This window comes from Amphiura filiformis, chromosome 15 (genome assembly GCF_039555335.1).
Source record: "Amphiura filiformis chromosome 15, Afil_fr2py, whole genome shotgun sequence".
NCBI lineage: Eukaryota > Metazoa > Echinodermata > Ophiuroidea > Amphilepidida > Amphiuridae > Amphiura > Amphiura filiformis.
The window spans coordinates 31,088,197-31,115,840 of NC_092642.1; the positions used below are offsets into that span (position 1 = coordinate 31,088,197).

Consider the following 27,644-nt stretch of genomic DNA (forward strand, 5'->3'; position numbering starts at 1 on the left):
GTAGGTTAAAATGTCACCCAATTCCCACCTGGACACTCATATATATTTAAATCACAACTGTTTATTATTTTATGACATTTTGGCTGCCATTTTGAAAAAGTCAATTTTATACATCTTTCGCAGAGGTTGATTTTGGTAGACTTTGAGACTTAAGAGCAACATTTTCTGACAATTGAATTCTGGGGCTGATTTTTACTGGCCTATTAGTTTCAGAGCTAGACTTCCCTTTGTCTACAAAAAGATCTGTTCAGATTTATTGTAGGCAAGAGTCAGTTACGTATACATGTATACCTGGAAAATTCAGAACTTCGCCGAAAGTGTTTTATATAGTTATTCATCAAGTTCCTTCAAGTTAATGAAAACCTGCTGAAACCTTATACTTGTTAGTGGTTACGGAGTAACAATAGTCATCTGACAGTCTATCAAGCAAATATTTATAAATTATTATACAAGGTTGACTTTTTGAAACAAAGTTATCAAGTTCTATTCAAAGCCCGTACCAAAGGCTTTTGCTAAAACACTCTACCGGCATACATTCTTTTAAATATTATATTTATTCTGAACTCAAGTTCAGACTTAAGGAGCATAAATCAGTTGCTCCAAGTGCCAATTCTCCTGTATCTGCTCATACCAAGTCCGGTCATAATATTGACTGGGAGGGAGTTACCATTTTGGAAAAGGACAGCAGGAACGATACAAGGAAAATTCGCGAATCGATCCACATTAGGAGAGACCCGCAGCCCAAAATCAACACCTCGCAGGGGTACGAATTATCTCCAGTTTACAACAGCTTGCTGAAATCAGTGAAACCAACTGGCAACTCTTGTAGAAGATTTTCTAGAAACACTGATCTCAGCAGCATCTTACACACCATCACCCACTGAGGAAGGAACCAGTTGGTTCTGAAATATTTGGGAAAATAACCTGGTGAGTGCAGTTGAAAGTTTTAATCTTTTTACTTCTTGTTTACTACCTGCACGTATGAACTTACACAACTGTATAAATTATCGTCAAATACCGAGGGGTCTACGACGTATAGTGTACATATTTTCATTTAGACTTGCTTTTTGGCGTCCATAGTTAGCATGGTTAGTGAATGTAAAATAGCAGCTTTGCCACATCTTCCAAAAATTGCTGTTTCAAAATGTTGAAGTTATTCTTTCAAAATAATTATTTACCATCACAACTTTGTAAAAATCTATTTGACATTTGAATTGTTTAATAGGCCAAATAGTGTCATAGTGGACTTTCTTATCTTACTTTTACCCCACGCCCACAAGGCACACTTCCTCCCTAAAGCTCAAAAAATCTGACCTGACTAAAAATTTGAGAGAGTCCAGTATATGATACTTCTACCACTGATTATACATGGGTCCTATGAAGAGCATGAATAGAGAAAAAGTAAAGGAGGAAGCCTTGTTCAAGGCTAATTGTCATTATGCTTCCGTTATTTGGCAATTCAGTGGGCATGTTGGGTCAATATAATTTTTTTTTGGCATAGGGAAAACATGTTCAATCTACCCGTAGGTCGATAGAGGCTTGTGGCAGTGGCGTAGCCAGGATTTTGGAACCGAGTGGGCACAACTTGTAAATGTACCGACGGAAATATTTTTTGCCGATGGAAGCTGTGATTTGTTGACCCAATTTTTTTTTTGGCATGGTTTGAAAAGAGCAAAAAAAAAAAAAAAAAAAGGATTATAGACGGTACCAACATGAAAAGTTCAATTTCATTCGCAATTTTTCATAATTGTTTTTATAATTCTCCCCTTTTTTCTGTCATCCTGGATAAAAAGTAGTCTATTGTTAGCCCATTTTTTTTCACCAACGCCTTCCGTCAACCGACATCCTTACATGAACCGACGGCCATGACGAGCGGGAGGCACCGGCCCCCTGCCCCCCCCCCGGCTACGCCACGGGCTTGTGGTACTACACCGTATATGACAACACACACATTATTGTAGCAGCAATAATATTTGTTACTTTTCAGTGTGGCCCCTCCCAAATCGACTTTATCAGGCGATTCATCCTTATTTTATTTTTGATTTTGCTCGGAGCCCCTGGACTCCGACAACCCTGCCCACCTGCTTGCTACGTCCCTGGTTACTTTGTTGCTTACGTTGTCGTGTATGTTAAGATTTCTGCTGTTTTAGTTTCTTATTTCTTTTTCTAGCCTTCTTTAACTTGTTCTTCTTTTTCTTCCTCTCCCGTGCCTCTCGTGCTTTTTGCCTCTTCTCCGCTTTCAATGTTTCTTCAAAGGATGGGCGTACTGTCCAGGGCCCCCACACTCCTCCGTAATTAGCAGGATCGTATGACGCATCCATTTTTGGCCAAACAGGAGTAGTCATGTTATCCAGATATTCTTGTAATCGATTTAGCATTACATTAACTATAGCAGGATTCAGTTCAGAAACGTCATGGAATTCATATGGATCGGCGGTAATGTTGAAAAGCCAAATTTTTTTGTTGTGTGGTTCGGTGCGTTCCATGTCAGAATGCTTGGATTCCGGTGGAGCTTGCCATCGATGTAATTCCCCTGTGTTTTAAAACAAGCAAAAATACGTATTTTAGAGTAGAAATTCAATTCAATTATGACGACCACACCACTTACTTATCATCAAATCAGTCAACATCTAACGGTGAAATTTTTCCCCAGTGTATCCTCTTCACAATCACGACTTTTTCTACGTATTATCGTCTTTACCCAACGGATGTTTTATCCAATGTTCTACATCGCTAATACAAACTTATATTTATCGTAAGTAACAGTCATCAAAGTCATGCTTGAGCGGAGATACACCATAGTTGAGGGAACTTATTGACCGTTCCTCGTACATCTGTAATATACAGACACGGTCTGATGTAAAACCACCACAATTAGGCCTAAAAAATATTATTTTGATTGGTGTAACCCGACCGACCCTAAAAATTGGCCCGTCCCTAGACTTTTTTCTTATTTTGTTGGCAAAAAATAGAAAAATAAAAAATAATAAATACAGTTTAACAAAAAGGAACAAAAAAGTTCCAAGGTCTTTATCATACGCAATTTTCCGCTTACAATGTGTGCAAAAATATTGTAAAAAAAAAATGCCGACCGACCTACTCAAATTTTTTTTGTAAGCCTTAGTGTGGTACTTTGTAATCTGATAAACTTAATAATAAATTATTCAAATTCTGTCTAAAAATTCGTTAATAAGCATGTGCAGTTTATATCGTCTGATGATAAACAATTCAGTTTGATGTGGCTAGAAATGTCAGCAAGTTTCTCTAACAAAAGTAAGATCTAAGACAACATATCTAAACATAGTACCTCATCAGAAAAATGGTTTTTGAAAGCAATGGACAAACATGACAAATAAAAACAAACAAACAAGTAGGTAATTATAAACAATTTGGAAACAATCTACTGACTACTAACTTTTCCCGTTATCAACTTGCCTCTGGCATATTAACCTGAATTCAGTTTGTTCATCGAATAAAATTTTTAATAATCAAGTTCATACCTTGATGACCAGTTATGATTTTCCAGTCTCCCATCCGTAGAGCTGACCGCATACTTGGATGAAATTGAGGACCTCGCTGGTTTACCCCTACTGTATTGATGTTAAACAATATCTCCGTCCTGGGAGATTTTGTTCTAGCTCTGAAAGACAAAAAAATCACATGCTATTACTACGGTCGTGCTATTGCTTCTGCTTCTGATCTCTAGTTGTAATTTGTGTCTCTTGCCATCCAAAACGAGTAGACACATATTATACAACAGCCATGCGAATAAGGAAGATGGGGCCAAAATACCCAATAGGTATGACCATGATGACGGAAATACTTTTGCTGGATATAATACAATGATGACAAGTTCTTACCAAGAAACGAGTAGCATCTATAAACTACTCTAGTTAGCTCTAACTGTCATTAACGTTGATGGCACAACAATTTTCGCAAGAGGTCATTACTGTTGCGAATTTGTCGAACAGTGGTATCCTGTGAATAGTTCTGGTGAATATTGTAATGTTTATTTTGAAACGGTCTTGACGAAGAATGCAATATAACAGTTACACTTTTGTAGGTCTTATGATTCTTGAGGTATGATATAGAGAGTATCGAAACGAAACATCATCATAAACAGACAAATGTCAAGAACCACACTAAGCAGATTTTGAAACGTTTCATTAATCTAGACTTCTTTTTTTTGGAGTTGACGACCATGACTACTATGAGACGCCTTAAACTCAAACAGGGGGAAGCAGACAACGATGAACGAGAATTTGTCACTCGATTTAAAAATGTCTCTCTCTCTCTCTAGGTGCCATATCCTAAGACGTTGGCGATCATGTCATGCCACAATTCTCTGTTATAAGCCATATCCAGAAGCTCTGTCGCTTTATGTTCAGCTCCCCTTTCTTTTAGCCGGTCTTTCAGATTTGATAACCACATCACTCTCTTCCTGCCTCTGCTCCTTGTTCCTTCTATTCTTCCTGTCAATACTAGGTTCTCGAAACCATCCTTTCTGAGGATATGACCAAGGAATTTGAGCTGCTTAACTCTGATTTCACGTAACAGCTTCCTGTTCACATTTGCTCTACTTAGGACATCGTCATTAGACACTTTATCAGTCCATGGGATCTTCATCATTCTTCTAAGGAACCACATCTCGCAGCTCTCCAATCTTCTTTTTAATGTCTGTTGTTATTGACCATGCTTCACTTCCATACATTAATACAGGGATGACATAGCAGTTGAGTACCCGAATTCTGGTCTCTATACTGAGGGCACTGTTTTTTAGGATCTTGTCTAATTTTGAGAACGCAGACTTTGCCAGTGCAATCCTTCTCTTAACCTCCTTAATACATCTGGCATCTTCTGTGATTAGACTGCCAAGGTAGTTTAAGGAGGAAACTTGCTTAATTCTTTGATCTTTTACCTTCAATATGCATGTTGGGCTTTCAGTCTTTGATACCACCATACATTCTGTCTTCTTGCAATTTAACGATAAACCTTTCCTTTCACTTTCCTGAACCACCACATCAAGAAGCCTTTGCAAATCCTCCTCAGACTCAGCTAATAGGACAGTGTCATCTGCATATCTTATGTTCGTGATGTTATGTCCACCTATACCAAGACCATTTTCCTTTTCTAGCTCCCTTAGGATCAGCTCACTGTAATAATTAAAGAGATCTGGTGACATCACACATACCTGTCTGACTCCTCTCTTAATGCTTGTATATTCACTACAATCTCCATCCACCCTTATGCACGCTGTTTGGTTCCAATAAAGGTTCTGCAACAGTCGTAGATCCTTTCCATGCAGGTCTAGCTTACCAAGATCTTCAAAAAGCTGATCATGTCTCACCTTGTCAAAGGCTTTTGAGTAGTCAATGAAACACATGAAAACATCCTTCTGCATCTCTACCGCTCTCTCTGTTATCATTCTCAAGACATAAATCGCATTCCTGGTACCAGCATCTTCTACAAAACCGAACTGCTCTTTACCAATCTCAGGTTTTATTCTACTTCTTGCACGGAGTAACAGGATTCTTAGAATTATCTTTGTAACATGGCTCATACGGCTAATTGTACGGTGTTGTTCACAATCCACAGCGCCAGGTTTCTTGGGAAGAGCAATAAAGATTGATTTGCTCAGGTCTTCCGGAAATATCTGGCCCAGCAGCCTTATTTCTGCTCATCATTTTTATAGCTGATCAAACCTCTGACTGCAATATCTTTGGACCCTCAATAGAATCTGGAAAGCTTGGCAAACCGTCCCTTACATCGTGAAATAACTCCCCAACATATTCAATCCACCTTTTCATTACATCATCTTTCCCTACCAGAATATTACCATTCTTTGCCTTGATGCACCCAGAGCTTGAACAGCCTGATTTCCTGCCTGAGATCTCATTTATCCTCTGGTACACATTCCGATTCTCTCCAAATTGACTCTCAATTTTGGCACATTCACTATTCAGCCAGGTATCTTTGGCCTCCTTGCAACGTTTCTTTATTTGCCTGTCCAACTCTCTATATTCTTTCGAATCCCTGTCCATGATCTTTTGCCTGTCTCTCATCATTGATAGAATTTCTTCTGTCATCCACTTGCTTTTACTTTCTCTCTTCTTCTTTGGCAGGCATTCCTCTGCTGTTTCAACCAAGATATCCCTCATTGATTCCCATGTCATCTCTTCTCCTTCGTCTATAAGTTGCTCAAACCTGTTCTCCACTTTGATAGAATACTCCATTCGGATCTCTGGTTTCTTCAGCTGGTCAAAATCTACCTTCTTCGTGATCTTCGCTCTCTTCAACTTTCTCAGCTTACAACGAAGTGTGCATACTACTGGAATATGATCACTTCCGCGGTCTGCCCCTGGATGTGTCTTCGCATGTTTCACTGCTCTTCTAAATCTGTCATTAATGGTTATGTAATCTATCTGGTTCCTTGTGCGATCCCCAGGGCTCTTCCATGTATATATTTTTCTGGGGTGCTCCTTAAACCAAGTGTTTGTGATTACCATGTTGTTTGCTTCACACCACTGCACCCATCTATCACCACGCTCATTTCTTTCTCCAAGTCCAAACTCGCCTACTGTTTTGCCATCTTGTCCTTGCCCCACCTTTGCATTCAAATCTCCCATGATCAGTTGTATTTTATCTGATTTGCACTGAGACTTTGCTTCCTCCAGTTTATCATAAAAAGCATCAATCTCCTCTTCTGTGCTCTCTGCTGTGGGAGCATATACTACAATAACAGAGATATTGAAAGGTTGTCCTTGTAGTTTGACCAGCAAAACTCTCTCACTTACAGTCCAATAGCCCAGCACACATTTGGCCATATCTGCATCCAGCATTAGCCCAACTTCTTTCTCATGCTTGTCACCACCTGCATAAATCATCTTGAAGTCATCGATTTTGAAGTCTCCATTATTTGTCCACCTGGTTTCATTTATTCCTAGTATGTTGATTTTAAGTCGGGTCATCTCTTGCTTAACATTTTCCAGCTTCCCACTCTGGTTAAGAGTTCGCACATTCCAGGTTCCAACTCTGATGATCTTACTTTTTCGCAAGATGACCTTATTGTTTCGAACAGTAGCTAGCTGACGGTCTGGGCCCACCTGCTCTCCATGGGACACCCTACCGGGCGAGGAGCCGTCCACGTTACGTTTCACAGCCCCCTTCACGCCGTTAGTCTCTAACATCAAATTGTGACCTTCCATGATTATTCTTGGGAAGCAATAAGTGAAGTGGTATCCCGTTGCCTTCTTCACTGCAGCATTGACAGCCGTGTTTGGGGTTGCCAAAACGCCCATCACTAAATCGAGTTCTGCCGATATCCTTGAATATATTAAGGAGCGCCAAGAACTCGTACTACATCGCTGCTGCTCGATGCAGGGCTAACCATGTATCAGGGTTGAGCCTGTTATTGATCCTGCCGATCCTGTTGGTGCCATCCAACATCAACTGGCCCCTAAGATTTCATGGTCCTCTTTTATTCGGCTTTTACGACACGCAGAGATTACGCAGGAGGAATTCTTCCACAGCCCCGTCCCCAGGCTGTGAGACATCAAATAGACGAAAAATATTTACCCAATTCAATGCCTAAAGGATATAAAGGAAAGGTTTCAGCATTTAGTCCAGTTGCCACCCATACTGAATCATATGGGGATACACCTGGTCGCCTGCCGAGGAGATATTTGTGTATGTACCCCTCAGCGGCATCAGTGAAGTCTCGATTTTTCCCAGACTCATGTGTCTCTACCCTACAGAAGTACCTGAAACAGGTATTCTGTCCTACCATGCAAACGACGCTGAAGACTAAAACTAAAAATAAGCCCTAGCCCTAGGCAACTGGATGCTGAGAAGGAGGAAGAACTAGTATAAGCAGGAAAACACATGGAGCACCCAAAGGATAATAAAACATCCAGTGGGAAACCCAGCCCCTTAAGATGGTAGTAGGGTGCTGGTAAGGGTAACTTTCAGCTCCGCGGCTATAGCCTTCACGGCTATAGCCTCCCCTCCCCTAAAAATGTACCTTATAGACCCTTTTCCCTCTTTCCCATCATGCACTATTCCAGGGGGGTACGAGTGTCGCAAAATACATCATCTCCCCGGGGGAGTACAGAGTTATGTTCATTACATTCTGGAATACGGACATTTCGGCTGGTGCCTTCATCACAAAAAAGGACTCCCCGATAATCACGATAATGGCGCCGCGATCACTAATACCTTTCGGGGCAAAAACAACATTTTTATGCCTTATGGACATGGTGTCATCAGCCAAAAAAGTTTCCTGTTATTGAAACCTAACATTGTATACATTTTATAGACCTAATGGTGAAAAACTAATGACGGGACACGCAGTGATATTTTGTCGGCGTCCGTTTCACTTTTTTTCGGAGATGAAAATAAAATGTAAACATTAATCTCTTACACAGATGTTCTGCATCGCTCCGTAACTGCATCACTCGTGTATTCAATAATTGCATAATTAGTAACATCGATGGCCTTTACGATAATCCGCATATATGGAATCAGTATGCCCATATTAAGACAAAATAATTACAAAGATCATCGGATGCACACGATCTATGAGGTTAATGAACTACGTCATACCCCCCTGGAATAGTGCATTGTGGGATAGAGGGACAAAGGTCTATATAAAAGTCTTAGTTTGAAACTGTGGATCTGTTTGCCTAAAATCTTAGAATATAACTGATTAACAGTCCTAATGATACAATGGCTTACTATGTTTTATAAACCGCGCGTTTACTTACTTAATAGTTTGCCACATATCGAATCCGTCTAATGGTTTGGTTCCATTCGTATTTCCCCCAGACAATCCTTGTATAATCGTAGGGAACCAATCACTAACGTGAATTAAACCATTGTTAACGGTTCCTCTCAAAGATTTAGGGAATAAAGGAGTATGGATGAATCCAGCAGCACGCACACCGCCTTCAAAAAATGTGCCTTTAAATCCCCGAAATGGCCAGTTGCTCGCAGGTGATTCCCGAGATCCACCATTATCTTTAAATAAAACAAAAATTGAGAAACTTAAAAGACAATAACACTGTGTATACTTTCAGTCATCTGGGATTTGATCAATTAGTGGATAATTAAATCTGGTCAACCAGAAAAACTCACTTTTTGGTCAGATGGAGGATAAGACTTTGTCAGAACGCACAGACTTGTCGCCAGATCAGATTTGTGAATTGTTGAGCTTATGTTTTGACAATACTTACTTCAGCTATGGCAATAACTTTTACCAACAATGTCATGGTTGTTCGATGGGCTCCCCTGTGTCGCCGATTATTTCCAACCTGTACATGGAGCGATTTGAACAGTGTGCCTTGTTGTCTTACCCCGGATCTCCACCTTCCAAATGGTATCATTATGTTGACGATACTTGGGTTATAGTCAAGTTTTTGGAGCTCGACAAGTTCTTTGCGCATATTAACCAAGTGGATAATAACATCAAATTCACCCAAGAAGGTCTGACGGACAATAAACTTGGATTGCTTGGTTACTGTCAACCAAGATCGCACTCTCTCAGTATCAGTATTTCGCAAACCAACACATACTGATCAATATTTGCAGTTCAGCTCTAATCATCCATTGGTCCAGAAACTCGGTGTAGTGAATACTCTTTATCACAGGGCCGACACCATCATCACAAAGGACTCTGATAAGATCAATGAGCACCAACACTTGCGCCACGCCTTGAAAACGTGTGGTTACAAAGACTGGCCAATTGACAAGGCCCTTAATCGTGGTGAGAAAGACGCTAAACCAGCCAGCGAACCCACCGCGTCTTCTGGTACCAAGACTTTTGTCACCATCCCCTACCATGGGGATGTTTCAGAGAAATTAAAGAGGATCTACCGCGATCACGGCATCACTACACACTTCAAGCCAACCAATACCCTGCGGCAGTCGCTAGTACACCCAATGGACAAACAGCCCAAGGGCCGTTTAAGTGGTGTTGTGTATGGTGTCCAGTGCGCTGAAGATCAGGTGTGCCAAGAACATTACATTGGTGAAACCGGCCAACCACTGCAGAGTCGCATGTCCCAACATAGACGCGCCAGTTCAAGTGCAACGGGCAGTGGTCACAGTTTTGACATTGACGACGTTGTCATTTTGGACCGTGAACCCCGTTGGTTTGAACGGGGAGTCAAAGAAGCAGTGTGGGTACGAGCCGAACAACCGTCACTCAACAGGAGCGGGGGCGTTAGAGTGAATCTGTCACATGGTTGGGATCGGGTCATCAAGCAACTTCCTCATCGATTGACCTCGGATGACCCTAAATCATCCACCCAGCTGAAGGCCAAAGGTTTTGGCCGAAACGTCGGTGATTCCATATGACCAAAAAGTGAGTTTTTCTGGTTGACCAGATTTAATTATCCACTAATTAAAAGACAATAGGATATGAGAGCATGGTAGCCTAAAAAGTGCATTCGACTCATTTACATGTAACGTCGTGCCTTTAATTACGGATATAAGGTGTTATGTAAATGGCTTTATTATTTTTTATTTAATTATATAAATTCTCTGAAAGTCAGAGTAACGGTTGCCTTTCCAGAGGTCTATACTTTGAAATTTGTTTTATGGGATTGAGCACTCTTATTTGCAAAGTTAGTCTATACCTGACAATAATACTGTTATATTTATTTATTTATTTATTTATTTATTTATTTATTTATTTATTTATTTATTTATTTATTTATTTATTTATTTATTTATTTATTTATTTATTTATTTATTTATTTATTTAAAACATACAAAGCTGTCAAATCCAATTTATTTGTTTTATCAACCTTTCTTTAAAAACGAACAAACAAACAAGGAACATAACATAACATTAACATATATATATATTAGGTCTAAACCGACCCAGCAAATAATTTCAAAAGACCTCAAAACGCATGCCTCTCAGTACCATGTGTTACAAACACTTCAAAATGAGAAAATTCCCCGTTGCATTTGACCTTGTTTCTACTAAATATACCCATAGGCCCTATGCGATTGGAATGGGTATTTACACATGTCATTAGGCGTATCATACCAACACTGACTGAGAATTTGAACCAAACAAGTGATTTCTTGCATGACTGGACTCATATCGAATGAGGAATCACCCACTTTAAAAGTTGCCAAATAGTGCAATACATTATAATTAATTCTCGATCATGAGAGCCAACTTGGGTACGCGCAGATTTTTTAGCGTCGAGCGTATTACGCAAAGCCACACGCTTAGGGCGTAAGCAAATATTTTGAGAATTTACCAATCACGGTCTTTGGTCGCGCCATTGGGTTGTTCCACGAAAAGTTCGTTGCCGCATACATCCTCTCATGATCGAGAATTAAATATTTGGCCTAAATAGCGTGTTTCCCCGCGCTGCTGTGCTGTTCCTATGACAGCATTTGACGGAGGGAGTGTAATGTTATGGGCGGGAATCAACACGCTGGCAGTGGCGGCATCAGAATTTTTTCGGCAGCTATGATGAATTTTGGGGAGGTGGTTGATAGTTATCAACAATTTTGGCGCAAATAGCTGGGGGATGTTTTCTTAATTTTGGAGGCATGGGGGAAAGAATTCTGACTAGGGGCATTTACGTTGGAGGGAAATTCCCATCATTCCCATCAATGGCAACCTCAACTCCAATCCATAACATAATGATAATTCATGAAGTATTGCAACCCCTACGCTGGGGTGTTACGTAACACAATGTTGAAAATTTAGCCGGCAAATGCGTTTTAGCAAAATAGCTCCAGAAATGGAAGATACGGGTCGTTTTCTGCTTAAACTTCGTACCATGACCACGGAATAGCTATCGAACATTCGTATAAAGTAACAAATAAAACGTGTAATTGTTGAATTATATGGAAAATAACGAAGCATGAACATGCCCAAAGTAGCAGGGAAAATGAGAAAAAATGCGTGTCACAATCACAAAAGCATTCATATCATCAAACAAGAAAAAGCGCGGGCGTCAAAAACGGGTGTCATCTTACTATAAATAGGGAAATGTTTTGAAAACTGATTTACGGAAAAAAAGCGCAGTGATTAATAGTGCGCTACGCACAGGCACAATACCTAGCCGTTGATCCACTACGGCCCAATATCATTCCATAAACCATTTAACAACAACCATGACAATATTCAGGGACTTTGCAGCTTCAAGAACGCACACCCTAGACATTCCATAATTGACTTTCGCAACCAGTATCAGGTCCCCGAGTTACGTACGGGTTCAACGAGACAATAAGCAGTAAGTTCCTTGACCAAGGGAATTTCAAGCTAACTCAATTTTCGAACCCGCACGAGTGTACACGTGTGGTACCACGGTGATTCCTATGGTGAGAAAAAATGTGAAAAAATGATTGTCACAATCACAAAAGCATTCATATCATCAAGCAAGAAACAGCGCGGGCGTCAAAAACGGGTGTCATCATACTATAAATAGGGAAATGTTGTATGTGACTATGTATGTATTATTTGAAAGGATCCGTCACTTTCGATCTAAATGTGCGGTTTTCTACCCAACAAAATCGCACAAAATGGCGACGCCCACTACAAAGAAAACGCCCTCTCTACAATGACGTAGATCTCTCCTTTGCAATAGCAGCACTACAAATTGAAAATCCCTTCTTTTCATTGGGAGCACAGCGCAGTTTCTACACGCACTCTTTATTCTTATAACTGAAACTTAAAAGGCTCTGCCCTCTCTAACCAGAACGTGCCATATGTCCGAACCCGCAACCTCTCGCACCATAGTCGAACGCCTTATCGATTGAGCTAACTTGACTGCTTGAGCTAACGATAGCACACATAACTGTTGCAAAGTGGTCTCACAGACTTGCCATCAAGAAAAAAAGAGGAAGAAGAAGAAGAAGAAGAAGAAGAAGAAGAAGAAGAAGAAGAAGAAGAAGAAGAAGAAGAAGAAGAAGAAGAAGAAGAAGAAGAAGAAGAAGAAGAAGAAGAAGAAGAAGAAGAAGAAGAAGAAGAAGAAGAAGAAGAAGAAGAAGAAGAAGAAGAAGAAGAAGAAGAAGAAGAAGAAGAAGAAGAAGAAGAAGAAGAAGAAGAAGAAGAAGAAGAAGAAGAAGAACAACAACAACAACAACAAGAAATGAATGTGGCCATATTTGTATACTTACCTGATGAAAATATGATGACTGTATTGTTATACATTCCGGCATTTTTAAGCTCTTTGACAATATCGCCTATGGCCTGATCCATACAGTATATCATCGCTGCCAGCGTCTTCCTACCATAAGTCATATTGATGTTCGCAAATCGAAACTTGTACTTTTGGGGGACTTGAAGAGGTGTATGAGGAGCTTGAAAAGAGAGATACACAAAGAGAGGCTGTATAGAATGATAAAAACAATAATAAAAGTATAAGAATATAAAAAAGAAACAATGAATGCACACTATAAAGTGCTCGGAACACAACGCCCATTGAACCATACAAGCAATACACCAGTGGATCAGCGCCTTTTTAAGAATAACGATAAAGCATCATTAATTTGATTTCGTACGCTAGTTTGTAATGTTTCCATGTTCCAGTGGGTGGCTGGCGGGTAAGCATCGTTAATTGATCTCGTACTCTGGTATGTAATGTGTTGTTTGTACAGTTTAGCCTGACTGCTCATATCCACAAGTACCAGACTTGAGTCCTGTTTAACAGGGACAGTCTGTGTAGTTCAGTGGTAGAGCGCTCGCCCGACAAGCGAGAGGTTGGGGTTCAAGTCCCCGCACAGGCAGGTATGTCCGGAGTTTTTACTCTGGTATATCTGCCTGTGCATGTTTCCATTTGTAAATTTATGTTTAATTGTGCTAGTGTGCAATGCGTAATTCGTATTTCCCCTGTTCAAATGGGTGGTTTATTAATACTAGGTTGTATAAACATACTTATGAGCTACTTTACAAAATGATAAAACATTTCCACAATTCCACATTTTTGTTTATTATCAATGACATTTGTAGACTGATTTTATGACTCCTACATATTTTCCAGCCCCACCAATTTATTTCTGACTCCCTTATATTGTCCATATACTAGCCTCTTAATCACTATGGACATAAAAGATATGTATCTCACCTTTTTACTCCGGTACGTCTTGATGATATTCTGCGCTCTCTGTGCAAACACATGTGTAGAATATCTTCCATAATACTTATATCCCACAGTTCTGTTTTGTCTTGTGTCTCGGTGGAAATCATACGCGCTGATAACACGAAGAGGGTTAATAAGTGTAACCTTTTTCATGTGCGTGAAGTAATCCCCTGCCCCAAGGTACATTCCTGTGTAAGTGACGGGAAAAGGGAAAGGAACAAAGCTGTGGAATAAACCATTCGAATAGATTCACAGAATGATATTAAAAAGAAATATCTGCAACCTGGCGGTGTTCAGTGTATAATTTAGGTACAGACAAGACTGCATTATTACATTGAAAACTTAGAGATTTAAAAAGTATTTTCAGCCAGTTTTGGAAGAATGTCATTCAGTTAAACAAATCGGCTGGCACACACGACTTGCACCCATATATATTTCAGAGTGAATTGTTCTATTAAGTCATCATCATCATAAACGCTTCTCGTCAGCAGCCTGATATAGCGCCATCAATAAAGTTACTCCAGGCAAGTCTCTCTCTCTCTCTCTCTCGAAAGTTCAGTTGTTTTCTTTATGGTTAAGTCTTTTTTGATTTCTTTCAGCTCTTTTTGAATTGCTGATATCCACGTAGTTTTGGTTTCCCTCTTGGTCGTTTTACGTGTCTTTCGTATTCTTGAAGAGCTTGCTTTGCCGGGGTATATTCAGGTAGTCTCAGGAGGTGTCCTAATCAAAGCAGCCGCCTTTTCTTGATTTTATTACTCCATTTTGTTTCCTTGGTTTTCTCGTAGAGTTCTTGATTTGAGATTTTCTTTAGCCATTTGATATCTAATAGCCTTCTCATGAGAAATCTTTGGAAAGTGTCAATTTCTTCCTCTGTTGATTATTTTATTGTTGTTTTTGAGCGTTACATTCTTGTTTTTGAATTTGAACTTGATTTAGTTTATTATAAGCTGCTATGGCAAGACGCTTCCTTCTTGTGATATCGGATTCTGTGTCCAGAAGTGATCCGAAATATTTGCAGGATTTCCAACTGTCATCACCATTCCGTTTGATTTTATGTTCATCCATTTTTGTCTCATTTACATTCAGGTTGTAGTTCTTCAGCTGTTGAGGGATGGTTTCTTTTACGTTTTCTATTATGTGTTCAGCATTTGTGATCCAGCTGATATCGTCTGCATACTGCAGATTTATGTTGAGGTAGATGTCACGATTTACTGTATAGTTTATTATTGTCATCAAGTGCTGCGGCAAGATAAAGGGTGAATAAAACTGGGCTAAGGCAATCACCTTGTGGCACTACGACGTTCGTGTTGATGGCGGGTCCAGTATTGCTTCCTATCTTGACCTGAAGTTCGACGCCCTTTATAGGTATTTTCATAATGTGTAGTTCGTCTTTGTCTAGCGCGTTTGACAGTATTTGGAATAGTTTTCCTCTGTCTATCGTGTCGAAAGCTTTGCTCATGTCGATCATTTCAATGATAATTTCGTAATTTGACGATGTTATTGCTTTTTCTGCCAAGCATTTAAAGCTAAAGACATGTTCCGTGGTGCTTCTTCCTCGCTGCTTGCGAGTTTGGGATTCTTGAATAAAGTTTCGTATGAATCCGAGTTATCATGCAAATACTTAATATTTTTCTGAGAGTTGGCAGTAGTATTATCGGCCGGATGTTTCCCGGGGCCCTTGGGGCTTCCTAGGTTTCGGGACCGGTATCAGGACTCCCTGCTGAAGATCACATGGTACTTGTCCTGTTTCAGCTACTTCGTTGAATATGTCCGCAATCTCCTCGTGCAGTTTTTCTGGTCCATATTTAAGTAGTTCAGCATTTATTCCATCTATCCCTGGGCTTTTGTTGTTTTTCAGGCGTTTAACAGCATCTTCGATTTCGGTTGAGTGAATTCCTGGTTCATCTTCGCAGGCTGGATGTCTTCAATTTGATTAACATTATTTTTGATGAACGTGTCTTTGAAGAAATTTGTGATTATTTGGATCTGTTCTTCTGTCAAGTCGTGTTCTCCATTCACCAGTATAGCCTTTTTTGGTTTCATCTGTTGTAAAGCACGAACTGCTTGGAACATTCGATTTGAATCTTTCTTATGTTTTTCGATGTCTTCAACAGTATTCATTATTTGTTGGAGTCTTTCTTCTGTGATGGTCTTGCGTATTTCATTCATGATCTTGTTCCTCGTCGTTTTCATTTCTCTTCTTTTGTCCTTGTCCTTGCAGTTGTCTATTTTTTGTTCCAGTTTCTTTTGTTTTTGCGATAGTTCTGCAACCTTTTCATTTTGGCATTTTTGGCATATTTTTGTTTTTGCCTATGATGGTTTCTCCAGCCTTGATGCATACATTCTTGATTTTATTCCACTTTTCTTGGGTTGTCACATTAAGTTTCAACTTCTGATGATTTTTGGTATGACGTACCTTATTAAATAATTATACTATTATGATTGTAATGCTGCTTTCCTATAAAGTTGTAATCACCTACATGTTATTTGTGTTATTTTTTGTTTACTGTTCCATTTTTCATACATTATATAATTGTTGTGAACATGTAAAACCGTTTGTTGCAATTCACGTGTTAGATATAGGGACGGTTTATAGCAATCTGCTGTTCTGCACTATGCAGGAATCATGACTACATTATAGGGAATCTATAAAAGTTATAGCCTTACCAACAAATGCATCAAACCCTCTATATGTTGGTAGACATTCCTTCCTCTGCATGCCAAGATGCCACTTGCCAACCATATGAGTCACGTAGCCAGCTTCTTTTAGTTTTTGAGGCAGAGTTACCTCATCTTCTGGCAAACACATAGGGCGAGTTGGTATTATGTTGCTGTGACTAAGTCCCGTGTGGATCTGATAATTAATTTAAATAATATGATTTTAACATTTATTCAACTTAAAAACAGGATGTCCAAAAACAATTGGTACCGGTACACGCCACAACCTATTCAAAGGCATTCTTGGAATTAGTGCAACAAGTGCAATGTCCACATATTGCAATCTAAGTTTATAGCAAAGGCAGTCCGTGAGAGGTACATGTATAGTAAAATACATCATATCTAGCAAAATTGATGGTCAAGTAGAACTTCAAAATATTATGGAAATTGTGAATGAAGGCAATAATCGTTTTGGGACACATTAAGCATATTAATTCACGGTCAAAAATAGTTTAGCTGATAAAACGAACATCACCTAATACGAAACGCATTTGGCGGATGATAGCAGGACATAAAAAGAACATAAAACGATCATTGACGAACAACAACGATTTACTAAAATACCATCCGTTTCTTGTACGTAAGACCTATTCGGTGTAGTGTGACAGGTGCTTTATCTTGGTACAAATGTGTATCATAACAGATTTGATTCCGCACATTTTTTTTTTTCTTTTCTTCATCGTAATTTGTATGTTCAAATTATTATCATATTCAGCATTCCATTATATATTAGAAATAGGCCTACATACATGTACCATACATTTAAATTTAATAAACTACAAAATGTCACTTTCGCATATTTAAATGTCCAAGATATTTTGTTTCTTTGACTGACTCATCAAAAACAATAAATAAAACAAAATATTGAAACCTGACGGCTGTACAGAGGCTCCGGAAAATGTTAAATATTTGGGGGTGGTGGTGCCTGGCCCAAATTATTGGGGGGGGGGGGGCAATGATAATTTTCCATAGGCTTCAAAAGTATTGAGGCCCTCCGGTTCCGGAGCTTCTGCTGTATACAAATATCAAAGCAAAAGGTCATAGCAAATAAACCTCAGACGTTTCTACATTGATTACAAATTATTTTCTAGTTCATCAAAGTTTATATACAATTTTTGTATCGCATCAAAGTGCAGGGTGTCACTTTAAGTCATATACCGCCAAACCGCTTTTTGAGGCTGCGGCAAGCCTCGATTGCATCCGTTTGTCTACAAGGAATACAAGGGATAGCGACTTCATTTTGATATAATATATAGTTCCATTTTTTAACAAAATTTTAAAATTGTTCAAATTCTATCCGCATCTTATATCGTTTGCATATGGATTCTCTCTTTCTCTTTCTTTTCCCCTTTTTCCATCTCTCTCAATCCTTAATTATTTTGCCCTGCGCTAGGGGGTGGCGGGGCCCAAATGGGACGGGGCCCAAATATGCATTACCAGGGGAAATTTCCCCCTGCCCCCCCCCGGCAGCTACGACACTGATGCGCGTGTGTCACGCCGCTCAGCGGCAAGCGACATGGCAAACCAGCATATTAAATGATTGTGTTATGTGCAAGAAAAATTTAGAAAGGATACTTTATAATTAATTGAAGAATGATTGCTGGAAGAAATCAATTATTAAAGTTCGTATAAATATGCATACGAACATTGCCATTCTGTTACACTTCCCTGTTTGGAACAATGCGGTACTGAACATTGTAGAACATGCATCAATCAGTAGTTTTAGACATGATATCCCATGACAAACCTTGGCTAATGACCTTAAAAATAAAAAAAAATAAAGCAACAAGGGTATTATGACAACGCTAAACAGGAAACTATATCACGGGCATTCTAAACAAAATGGGATACGCATATGTACACAAATTCGCAAACTGTAATCATCAGCAATAATGTTTTATCCAAAGTGAAGATAAACAGTTATAAACATGATAACTGTTATCATCTTTAGCCTTGAACTTTAAAAAAACGACACTTCCAACTTATTTTGGACAATGTCAGGTTATATATACATCTAAATAAATTTAGAACAGATCACATTACTAGTTCACTCAGAACGCTACTCACCATCCTCTATTGTTATACATAGTCGTGCTATAAGTTGATCGATACATATTGAAATCAGCACAATTCAGAGATACACCATTTTTTGCTTTGAAATTAATTTCTCGGTCAAATCAAAAACAATGAATTAATTTTTTTTTCAGTAATGTCGGTAAAAACCATGATGCTTGGATAAATTTAGGCATGAATTTTAGTGTTAAGATTTTTGATTTTAATAGGCCACAACTTCGCCCCTGAGCTTTTTTCGAAATGAACCCTTTTAGCGTTTCAAACTAATATAGTTCGCTATAGAAAGATTTTCCCCACCTTTATAAGGTACAGGATGTCCCAAAAGTCTCGATACCATTTTAAACGTTCATAGCTCTAGTATACAGCACGCAACATCAAACATGTCAAAAGTGAAGGTATCGTTGAAAAGAGGAAAGAATTGGCATATAAACCCACTAACATATTAAAGAATCTACGGTGAAACAGTTGGACATATTACACACAAAACTATACAATAAGTTTACAGCACATCTTCGAATCCCAAGTATCCACTATCTCCTCATAACTTCTAGACCAATGCTCCCCATTCAATTCAATTTTGATTTCCCCTCGGCCAATCCTAGCGAAAGATATGACGGTCCAAAATGGTATCGAGACTTTTTGGACACCCTGTACATCGTCTGGGTCTATCATAATAATAAGCATGTTGACTTTGGTTCTCTTTCTGTACATCCAGCTAAGCCATGCCACACAGAATAACTTATTATCACTTGCTTATAACCCCCATTATGTATAAACAGATAGAGGCTCATTAGTATTATGGTTACTTATCAGGCTTTAAGAAATACATTACAGCTGGCCCTTATAATACTAATAAAAATGCTGTTTTAGTTTTATTCGACCATTCCACCATATAAGAGAGCTCAGATAATATTGGGATCACGTTTAATTCAATTGCACCAAGAACAAGAGCTCTTAAAATGCATTTTCTGAACATCTGTAAGGGGCACGGGGGACAAACTCAACAACAAACCTCGTGACTAGGGGGAAATTTTGGAATATTTTGCAGGGGTCAGGTCAAAGGGCATCTGGGATAAAATCTTAGTATTGTCTGGACATCCATCTGTAAGGGGTGACAACAAACCTTATAACCAGGGAAACATTTTGCCGACGTCAGAACTAAGGTCATGTAGAATTGCATTATCTGGTCATCTGTAAGGGGCGCGGGGCTTAAACTCGGTAACAACAAACCTCATGACCAGGGACATATTTTGGAATACTTTGCAGGGGTCAGGTCAAAGGTCATCTGGGATCAAATATTCTGGACATCTGTAAGGTGTATGGGCCTCAAACCTCATGACAAGAGGAACATTTTCAAACATGTTGTAGGGGTCGGACCAAAGGTCGTCTGGGGTCAAATCTTAGAATGGTGTTATCTAGACATCTGTAGGAGGTGTCAAAAATCATCTGGGCTAAATGTTAGAATTACATTTTATGTACATCTGCAAGGAGTATGGGCACAAACTCGGTGACAATAGACCTCAGTGTCGGGGTCAGGTCAAAGGCCATAGCTCCGAAACACCAACACGTCCCACCTAGATTTGTAGTCTATGACCACATCTTACAGCTAGTATATTATAGTTTTGTCATAATATCCGTTTTTATTTCACCTTTTTTCACTTGCGACTGCCAAAATGTCAAACTCACTACTTCATTTCTAATATAACCAGCAGGAATAATCGATATTTCTATTGGGCTATTCCAGAAAATAAATGGAATTCCAGTTGCCAATATCACTGGAAAAAGCTTGGAAATCCAATAAATCCAAATAAATGAAAAATCACGGATCTCAAATTGAGGATTTCTGCTGCATATTGAAAATATAATGCTTTTTTTCTCATATTGCTTAGTGAACTCTGCAGCAGTCAGTGCATTAGAATCAATAGAGAGTTTGCGAAATGCAGTTCAAATCCACAAACTTTAACGTCTAGAGGATTAGAGAGGATTATGTATTCAAAACCACTCTGCCATTAAAGCCGCTCGAAGTCGAATTCAACGCGAAAATCTATAGTTTGCTGTGAATTATGATGAAAATACGTCAATTTAAGAACAATAGTTTTGCATATTTCCCCATAGACTACATAATTACCTCTTATGTATTATCTAGTTGATAGACCAATTATTGGAAATCTAATTCAGTTTGGGTAAAGAACATGCCACGTGTTGCTGAAAAATACTGAATGAATTTTTGTTTGAAATGAAATTTTTATTCCAAAGGTCACGCTTGGTATATAGTTTGTATGTTCTCATCACGTACACCAAATCAGTACACCGAACAGAAGTTTTGTCATGTCTTCCACTTCAAGGGATTAAGTTCCCCGTAAAATGGCCTAGTTTTACTTGAGCAAGCAGTGTACCATACTTCTGGAAGAGTAAACATGGTAAGAGCAGGTGCGTAACATTTTTAAATATAACATGTTATAGGTTGTGTCTGGTAAGAGAGGGGGTAGGGAGGAAGAGAGGGAGGATATGGAAGTGGATGCAGGGAGGTGCATTAACGGTAGCCAGTGGGGGGGCGGCTCCCCCATGGGACATCTTGTCTTCCTTCTTGACCCTCCCCTGTTGGATGTTGGCTGCCGTGATATTTTACGCTTTTAGGCCTTTTTCTGCCATATTTTGCCCATTCGAGAATCGCCACACGCCCTCCTAACAGAAAAACCCTTACAACGTCACTGGGGAGGGGGAAACAGCAGTGCGAGTGGGGCAATATAGGAGGGGGTCAAGTTTGAGAGAGCGAGTACAGCTAGAGTAGGGAGGGAGGCGAAATATGGAGACGGTAGGGGGAAACAGGAGGGGAAGGGGAGGGAGATTGAGAAGGAGGGGAAAGAAATAAAGAATAGGTATTTCATTAGGCTTTGCGTAGTAAATTGGAATATGAAATTGGCAAAGCTGACGAGCCTTTATTAAATAATACAGTAAGCTAAAAATTAAGTTAAGTATCTCATAACAAAAGACAGATATGTCATAATTGAATCCAGCAGCCAATATGGACCATAAGACCTCATTCGTTGAAATTGTTCAAGATATAAAGACACGACGATCCAAAAACCCAAGAAAAAGCCAATTTAAAAGTTGCAGTTTGCTACATTACATGCCTTATTGATTTGTACAGAAAGCGTTCGCGAACAAGAGAACTAGCGTCGTGCTTCCATTGATTAGCACTTTAAAACTAGCGTCGTGCTTTCAGGCCCTCAGTCAATACAAAACATATACAGTGCACAACTTATAAGTTCCCCCTAATGCTTTTTAAAATAAATCGAAAATTATTTAACGAAATGTAAAATTGTAAAAAGTTATGAGTAACCTTATTTGTTTTACAAATCTGGGCCAATTTGTAGTGTCACACATCATTGCGTTTGGCCACAATGGTTCATTATGTAAAAAAGAGGGAGTTTTAAAAGTTGCACCTGAGTCCATAGGAGTCAATTGTCAAACAATACAGTATGTTAGGCCTGTCCATGTGTTTGTAAAGAGATAACGTGGTGAAAGACAATTTCAGATACACAACTTATGAAAATCGTAAAATGTGTAAGTCAAATTTGTTTGGGAAACGAATAACTTACCAGACATGTTCAACGGGTTTCAGCCAGATTCACTATAGACATGTCCTGACGAACAGTCGTGACACGTCGACGAGGTGCTCTCAGCTGATTTTTCACCTCTCCTGTCAACTGAAATTTTTTTCTCAATTTTTGAATTGCATTAGGCGCAACTCTGATACGACGAACAATTTCTTTCACCGGTACATTTTCATCCAGCAAAGCTATTGCTCTACCGCGAAGAAATTCGGGCAAACGCGGCATTATTAAAATGTGACTTTTCACATGTGATGAACTACTGGGCGATGTGGTCTATTCTCACTGCAGTATATATCCCCTTCCATCTCAGACATTTATCATTAAAAAGAAAAGAATAAAACACCTGCTTTGCTTTTCAAGAAGAAGAAGAAGAATACCAAAGATTAAAAGTTTTCTTTTACAAACACATGAATATCCCTGGCCTACTGTATTGTTTGAGAATTGACTCCTGTGGACTCAAATGCAACTTTTAACACTGTTTAAAACGGTCTCCTTTTTTTACATAATGAACCATTGTGACTGAACGCAATGACGTGTGACGCTAAAATCTGGTCCACATGTGTAAAACAAATAGGGCTACCCATATCATTTTACAGGTTTGCACTTCGTCAAATAGTTTTCGATTTATTTTAAAAAATATGTAGGGGGGAACTTATAAGTTGTGCACCCTATATTATAATATTAAGTACAATAGTATACAAAAGTGATACAATATAAGATATACACAAAAATGCAATCACAATTGGGAATTCATAAACTATACATTTGTACATGAAATGAGAACATTTGTTTTGAATTGTATCAAAGACATATTTTCATATCAGCTCGAATCATTGGTGATAAACTGTTCCAAATATGAGCAGCTCTGACGTGAAATGTACGCAATCCAGAATTAGTGTTGTATTTTGGAACAATCAATGTATTAGACGAATGATTTCTGGTTACATGAGAATGAGTATTATGAACAAATTCAAACTGAGATGATTAATATGAAGGACTAAGACTTCTTAAACATTAAATGTAAGAATAAGCTTATGATTTTTTCATCTGTCACTTAGTTGGATCCACCCTAGTGAATTTAACATGTCTATTACTGGCGTCCTAATATCAGCACATAGAATTGTTCTAGCAAATATTTTATAAAACCTGAAGCCTTCTTTGATATTCAAGAGAAAAATTACACCACACTGAACTAGCATAAGCAAAGTTATGGGTTATGAGAGCATTTGATAACATAACAAGAGTTTGATGTTGAAGAAAATGTCTACAACGCCTAACAATACCTATTCTTTTTGATACCTTATTAGATAAATAATCAATGTGAGAGAGCCATGACATATTATAATCAAACTTAACACCTAGATATTTGAAATCATCAACCTTTTCAATAATATAATATTTTTGTTGTATATAAAATTTACATTACTAAATTTATCTATGATATGATTGTTACCAAGGATCATTACTTTAGTTTTATCTACATTTAAAATGAGTTTGTTAGCTGTTAACCTTGCTACGTTACACTTGTTTGATTGCAATTGTGCTTGAAGATTTACTTCAGCCTTAGCTCTACAAATCAAGGTTGTGTCATCAGCGTACATGACTATTTTGGAGTCTACAGTGGCAGTGGATGGTAAACAATTTATAAAAATTGTAAAGAGCAATGGCCCTAAAATTGATCCCTGCATAATACCTATATTGATATCTTCAAATTCTGAAAGAGTAGAATTTACATTAACAGCCTGAGTAAGATTTAAACCAAAATAGTTCATTACTATTTATGCCATATCTGCTCAATTTATCAATCTTTGCGTACTACATACACATGCATTTGCACTATACATGCTGTAGGATTTTCCTTTCACACTAATACTTTTGCCAGTTACTCTTATAACTATGTGACACATTTCAAAAATGTTACGGGCTTTATATCTGCAGATATTAGGTTGTACATACACACAAAACAGTAATGATTTCGGAATACAATTCGGAATACAGTCAATGCCCACTGAGTATCAAACACAATCTAATTTTGGAAATTTGACTTTTGCAATCCCTAAATGATGATAAATTGTTATTGTTATAGGTTATTCCCAAAGCTGACATCTTATATCTGTAAATACAGACCAAACCAGGTCAATACTCCATTGCTTTGCCAAGTTATGACCTTGTAAAGAGTGAACAATGAGTGAAAACATGACTTTTGACTCTTTTTGCCATAGAAAGTATTTCATACATGTGGTGCTTAATTCCATTTTTGCAACTCTTGAACATTCTGGTAACTTTTTGGTAATAGCACTGAGAGTAGACATAACGAAAGATAACATTTATCGAGCAAACCAGATTGTTACCTCAAAATTTTACGGCCGTTTTGGCACAGTATGAACGCATTTTCGTGTGTCAGGTACCGTGTTAAGTTGAACGCTGGAAAGTGCAATGCAAAAGGTATTTTCAATATGATTTGTTCGCCTTTGGACGCTTTAAAAAGTCTGGATTTCCAACAATCATGTCCGGACAAAAAGTCCAGAAATCCGAACTCTTTATATAGGGGGTGTGCATCTATTTTCTGGAAAAGCCCATTGTAGCTTGCAAAATCATCCATCCATGGGTACATTCGCGAGTTGATTTTGACAAAATTGGTAGTCGGAATTGAAATATGGTGCAATCAAAACCGAAATTCTGACAAAACTATGACATATAGCCCTATATGATGTGCTAAGTTGGGAAATATATTTCGTTAGCGAATTATGTTACTTTGAAAAGCAAAAAACGTTGACCCAAAAAAAGCACATCGGGCAAGTTGAAGATTGTGGAAAATCGAAAATCTTACATTAGAAGCCTAAATGTTACACCTAAGTTTAACACCAGGATTTGGAAAAAATTAACAGTACCAAGCAGTATAGTTTTTTTCTGACATTTACTGAAGAAATGATAATTATTGCTTTTCATTTGACCGAGAAAATTAATTACAAAGTAAGGTGTAACAAAAAAATTGCTAATTTCAATACCGAATTTGATCGTTTCCAGTATCTGATTAAGTGACTGAGTGGGTCTTGAATAACAATAGCCATCGGCTGACTAGCGTTCTGAGTGAGTAGTTATAGGCTATATTCCAGAGATGCAACATTATTTGTGAAGAGATTCATCAGGTTTGTAGATAATTATAATTTGGTGTTTTCATATACAAAACCAACATTTTTGACACTGATCCTCTCCTCAAGACCACTCCCCAAGGGATGGAGCTGTGCCACCAGCACAGAGGATGATGGGATACCAATCACTCTGAAGAAGTATGTCGCCCAATATATACGAAACTGTCAGGTCAGTGTCAAAAATGTTGGTTTTGCATATGAAAACTCCAAATTATGCAACATTATTATTGTTTAAATACTAGTTTTAACTTACTGGATAACGTCCTGTCATAAGTGTACTTCTTGAAGGTGTACACAGATGATGTACATAATAATTCGATAAAATAACGCCGCTTCTCGCCAATCGATCCAGGTTGGGCGTCTGTATCTGTGACCCATACCGCTTGCCATTGAAACCAACATCAGCATATCCCAAATCATCAGCAAGTATGAAAATAATGTTGGGTTGCTGAGAGGAATCGTCTCTTTGTTTTGGTTTTAGTCTTTTATTTTTAGGTTTAGGTTTACTACCAGCGTTTATTACTCCGCTGTAGAGAAGACAAAGAAGTAGTATCCAACACGTACTTGACAGATTTATTTGGAAGATCATGTTGACTGTTAAAACACAGATCACAGTGGTGGAATATTCTGAAAATAAGTGCACGATATGAATAGTCTGACTTAACACTTAAAGCACAAGAAGATGAAATTGCATGGGGGAGCCTCGCTTGGTGGCTGCTGTACCTATATTAACCTTTTTAGATGGTCCTTTTCACATTAAACAGTCTTGATATATGTTGCCAGCGTAGCGAGCAGGAAAATATGCATATTAAAGCGTTTCCGTACTGTTTTCCTAAGCCTTTTCCGTACTGTTTTCCTAAGCCTTTTTAAAGAGTTTTATAAAAAAAAATCGCCCCATGAATGTGTGCACAAAATCGCTTGCCCCCCCCCCCCAACTCGCAAAACATTTTCATGTCCCCAACCCTACATTTTACCCTCCCACCAGGGCTCATAATTATTACACAGCCCCTTGATAGTAAAAAGACAAATAAATCGAAACGGGGAAAGGGGACATAGAGACATACGGTTGTTTGATGACATGTCAAAACCGCAGTCTTTTATAAGTCAAGGTAAACAATGATCTTTTTTGCATATTTACAAGGGGTAAACCTTGTATGGTGTGAGAACATCAGAAAAAAAGACTGAAAAATGGCAAGGACAAAAAACCTATTTATCATGTGTAAAGAATGATTCATATTATTTGGCTAATTTTAACCTAAAATATATGTAAATACATGTAGCGGCATGGCGCTCTCAATTTGTATAGAGATGTACAGTTTATAGAACAAAAAACACCACAAAAAAGCAGAAAAAGATGACTAATTTGATCTAGAAACAAAAATCTATTTTAAAATAATTAAAAACCATATGTGTATTAGTGTGACAGCTAGCTGTTGGTATTGTCAGGTCTAGAATTGCACATTTTATAATAATTTGTTTAAGACAAATTATTAATGATCATATTAAACAACCGTGGACAAAGAAGGAGAGGAGGATGGACGCGATTATTATGCAGAACTAAACAAGGAGCATCAATTTAAAAAGAGCACATTCTCTGGAATAATGAATATCTACTTACCCGTATGGGCATCCAACAGTAACAATCTAAGAACCACTGCTCCACAAAAGCTACCACTGCCACCACACCGTCACTCATTACTACATCTCATACCATGATGAAGAAGCCCACTATTCGCAGTAGAACACATCACAAGTAATGTTGTAAGCTTGAAAGATTGTTCAAATAACATAGCACGTCTTGCTGGTGAATAAACTAAACGAATTCTGTGCTTTTTTTCGCTAGCATTTTTATAACAAGTCATGCAACTTTAATAGATTCGTTTTGTCAACTCAAGGGGGCTAGCCAACTGGTGAAACACATGGTTTTGAATGTTAACTTGGCTTCGAGTCGAGTCGGCTCTGAGTGCGGGCTCTGA

At 38.4% G+C, this 27,644-nt stretch overlaps 1 protein-coding gene across 1 annotated transcript; it reads right to left on the bottom strand.

Moving 5' to 3' along the window:
- Window positions 1-1,706: 1,706 nt before the first annotated feature.
- On the bottom strand, window positions 1,707-27,477 carry LOC140171511 (arylsulfatase B-like). Its single transcript, XM_072194778.1, has 8 exons — window positions 27,287-27,477; window positions 25,922-26,295; window positions 16,776-16,962; window positions 14,094-14,296; window positions 13,147-13,357; window positions 8,763-9,015; window positions 3,501-3,640; window positions 1,707-2,533 (listed from the first exon to the last, which is right to left on the bottom strand). The coding sequence occupies exons 2-8, from the start codon at window positions 26,255-26,257 to the stop codon at window positions 2,130-2,132; spliced, it is 1,734 nt and encodes a 577-aa protein (XP_072050879.1). The 5' UTR covers window positions 26,258-26,295; window positions 27,287-27,477; the 3' UTR covers window positions 1,707-2,129.
- Between the last annotated feature and the right edge of the window lie 167 nt (window positions 27,478-27,644).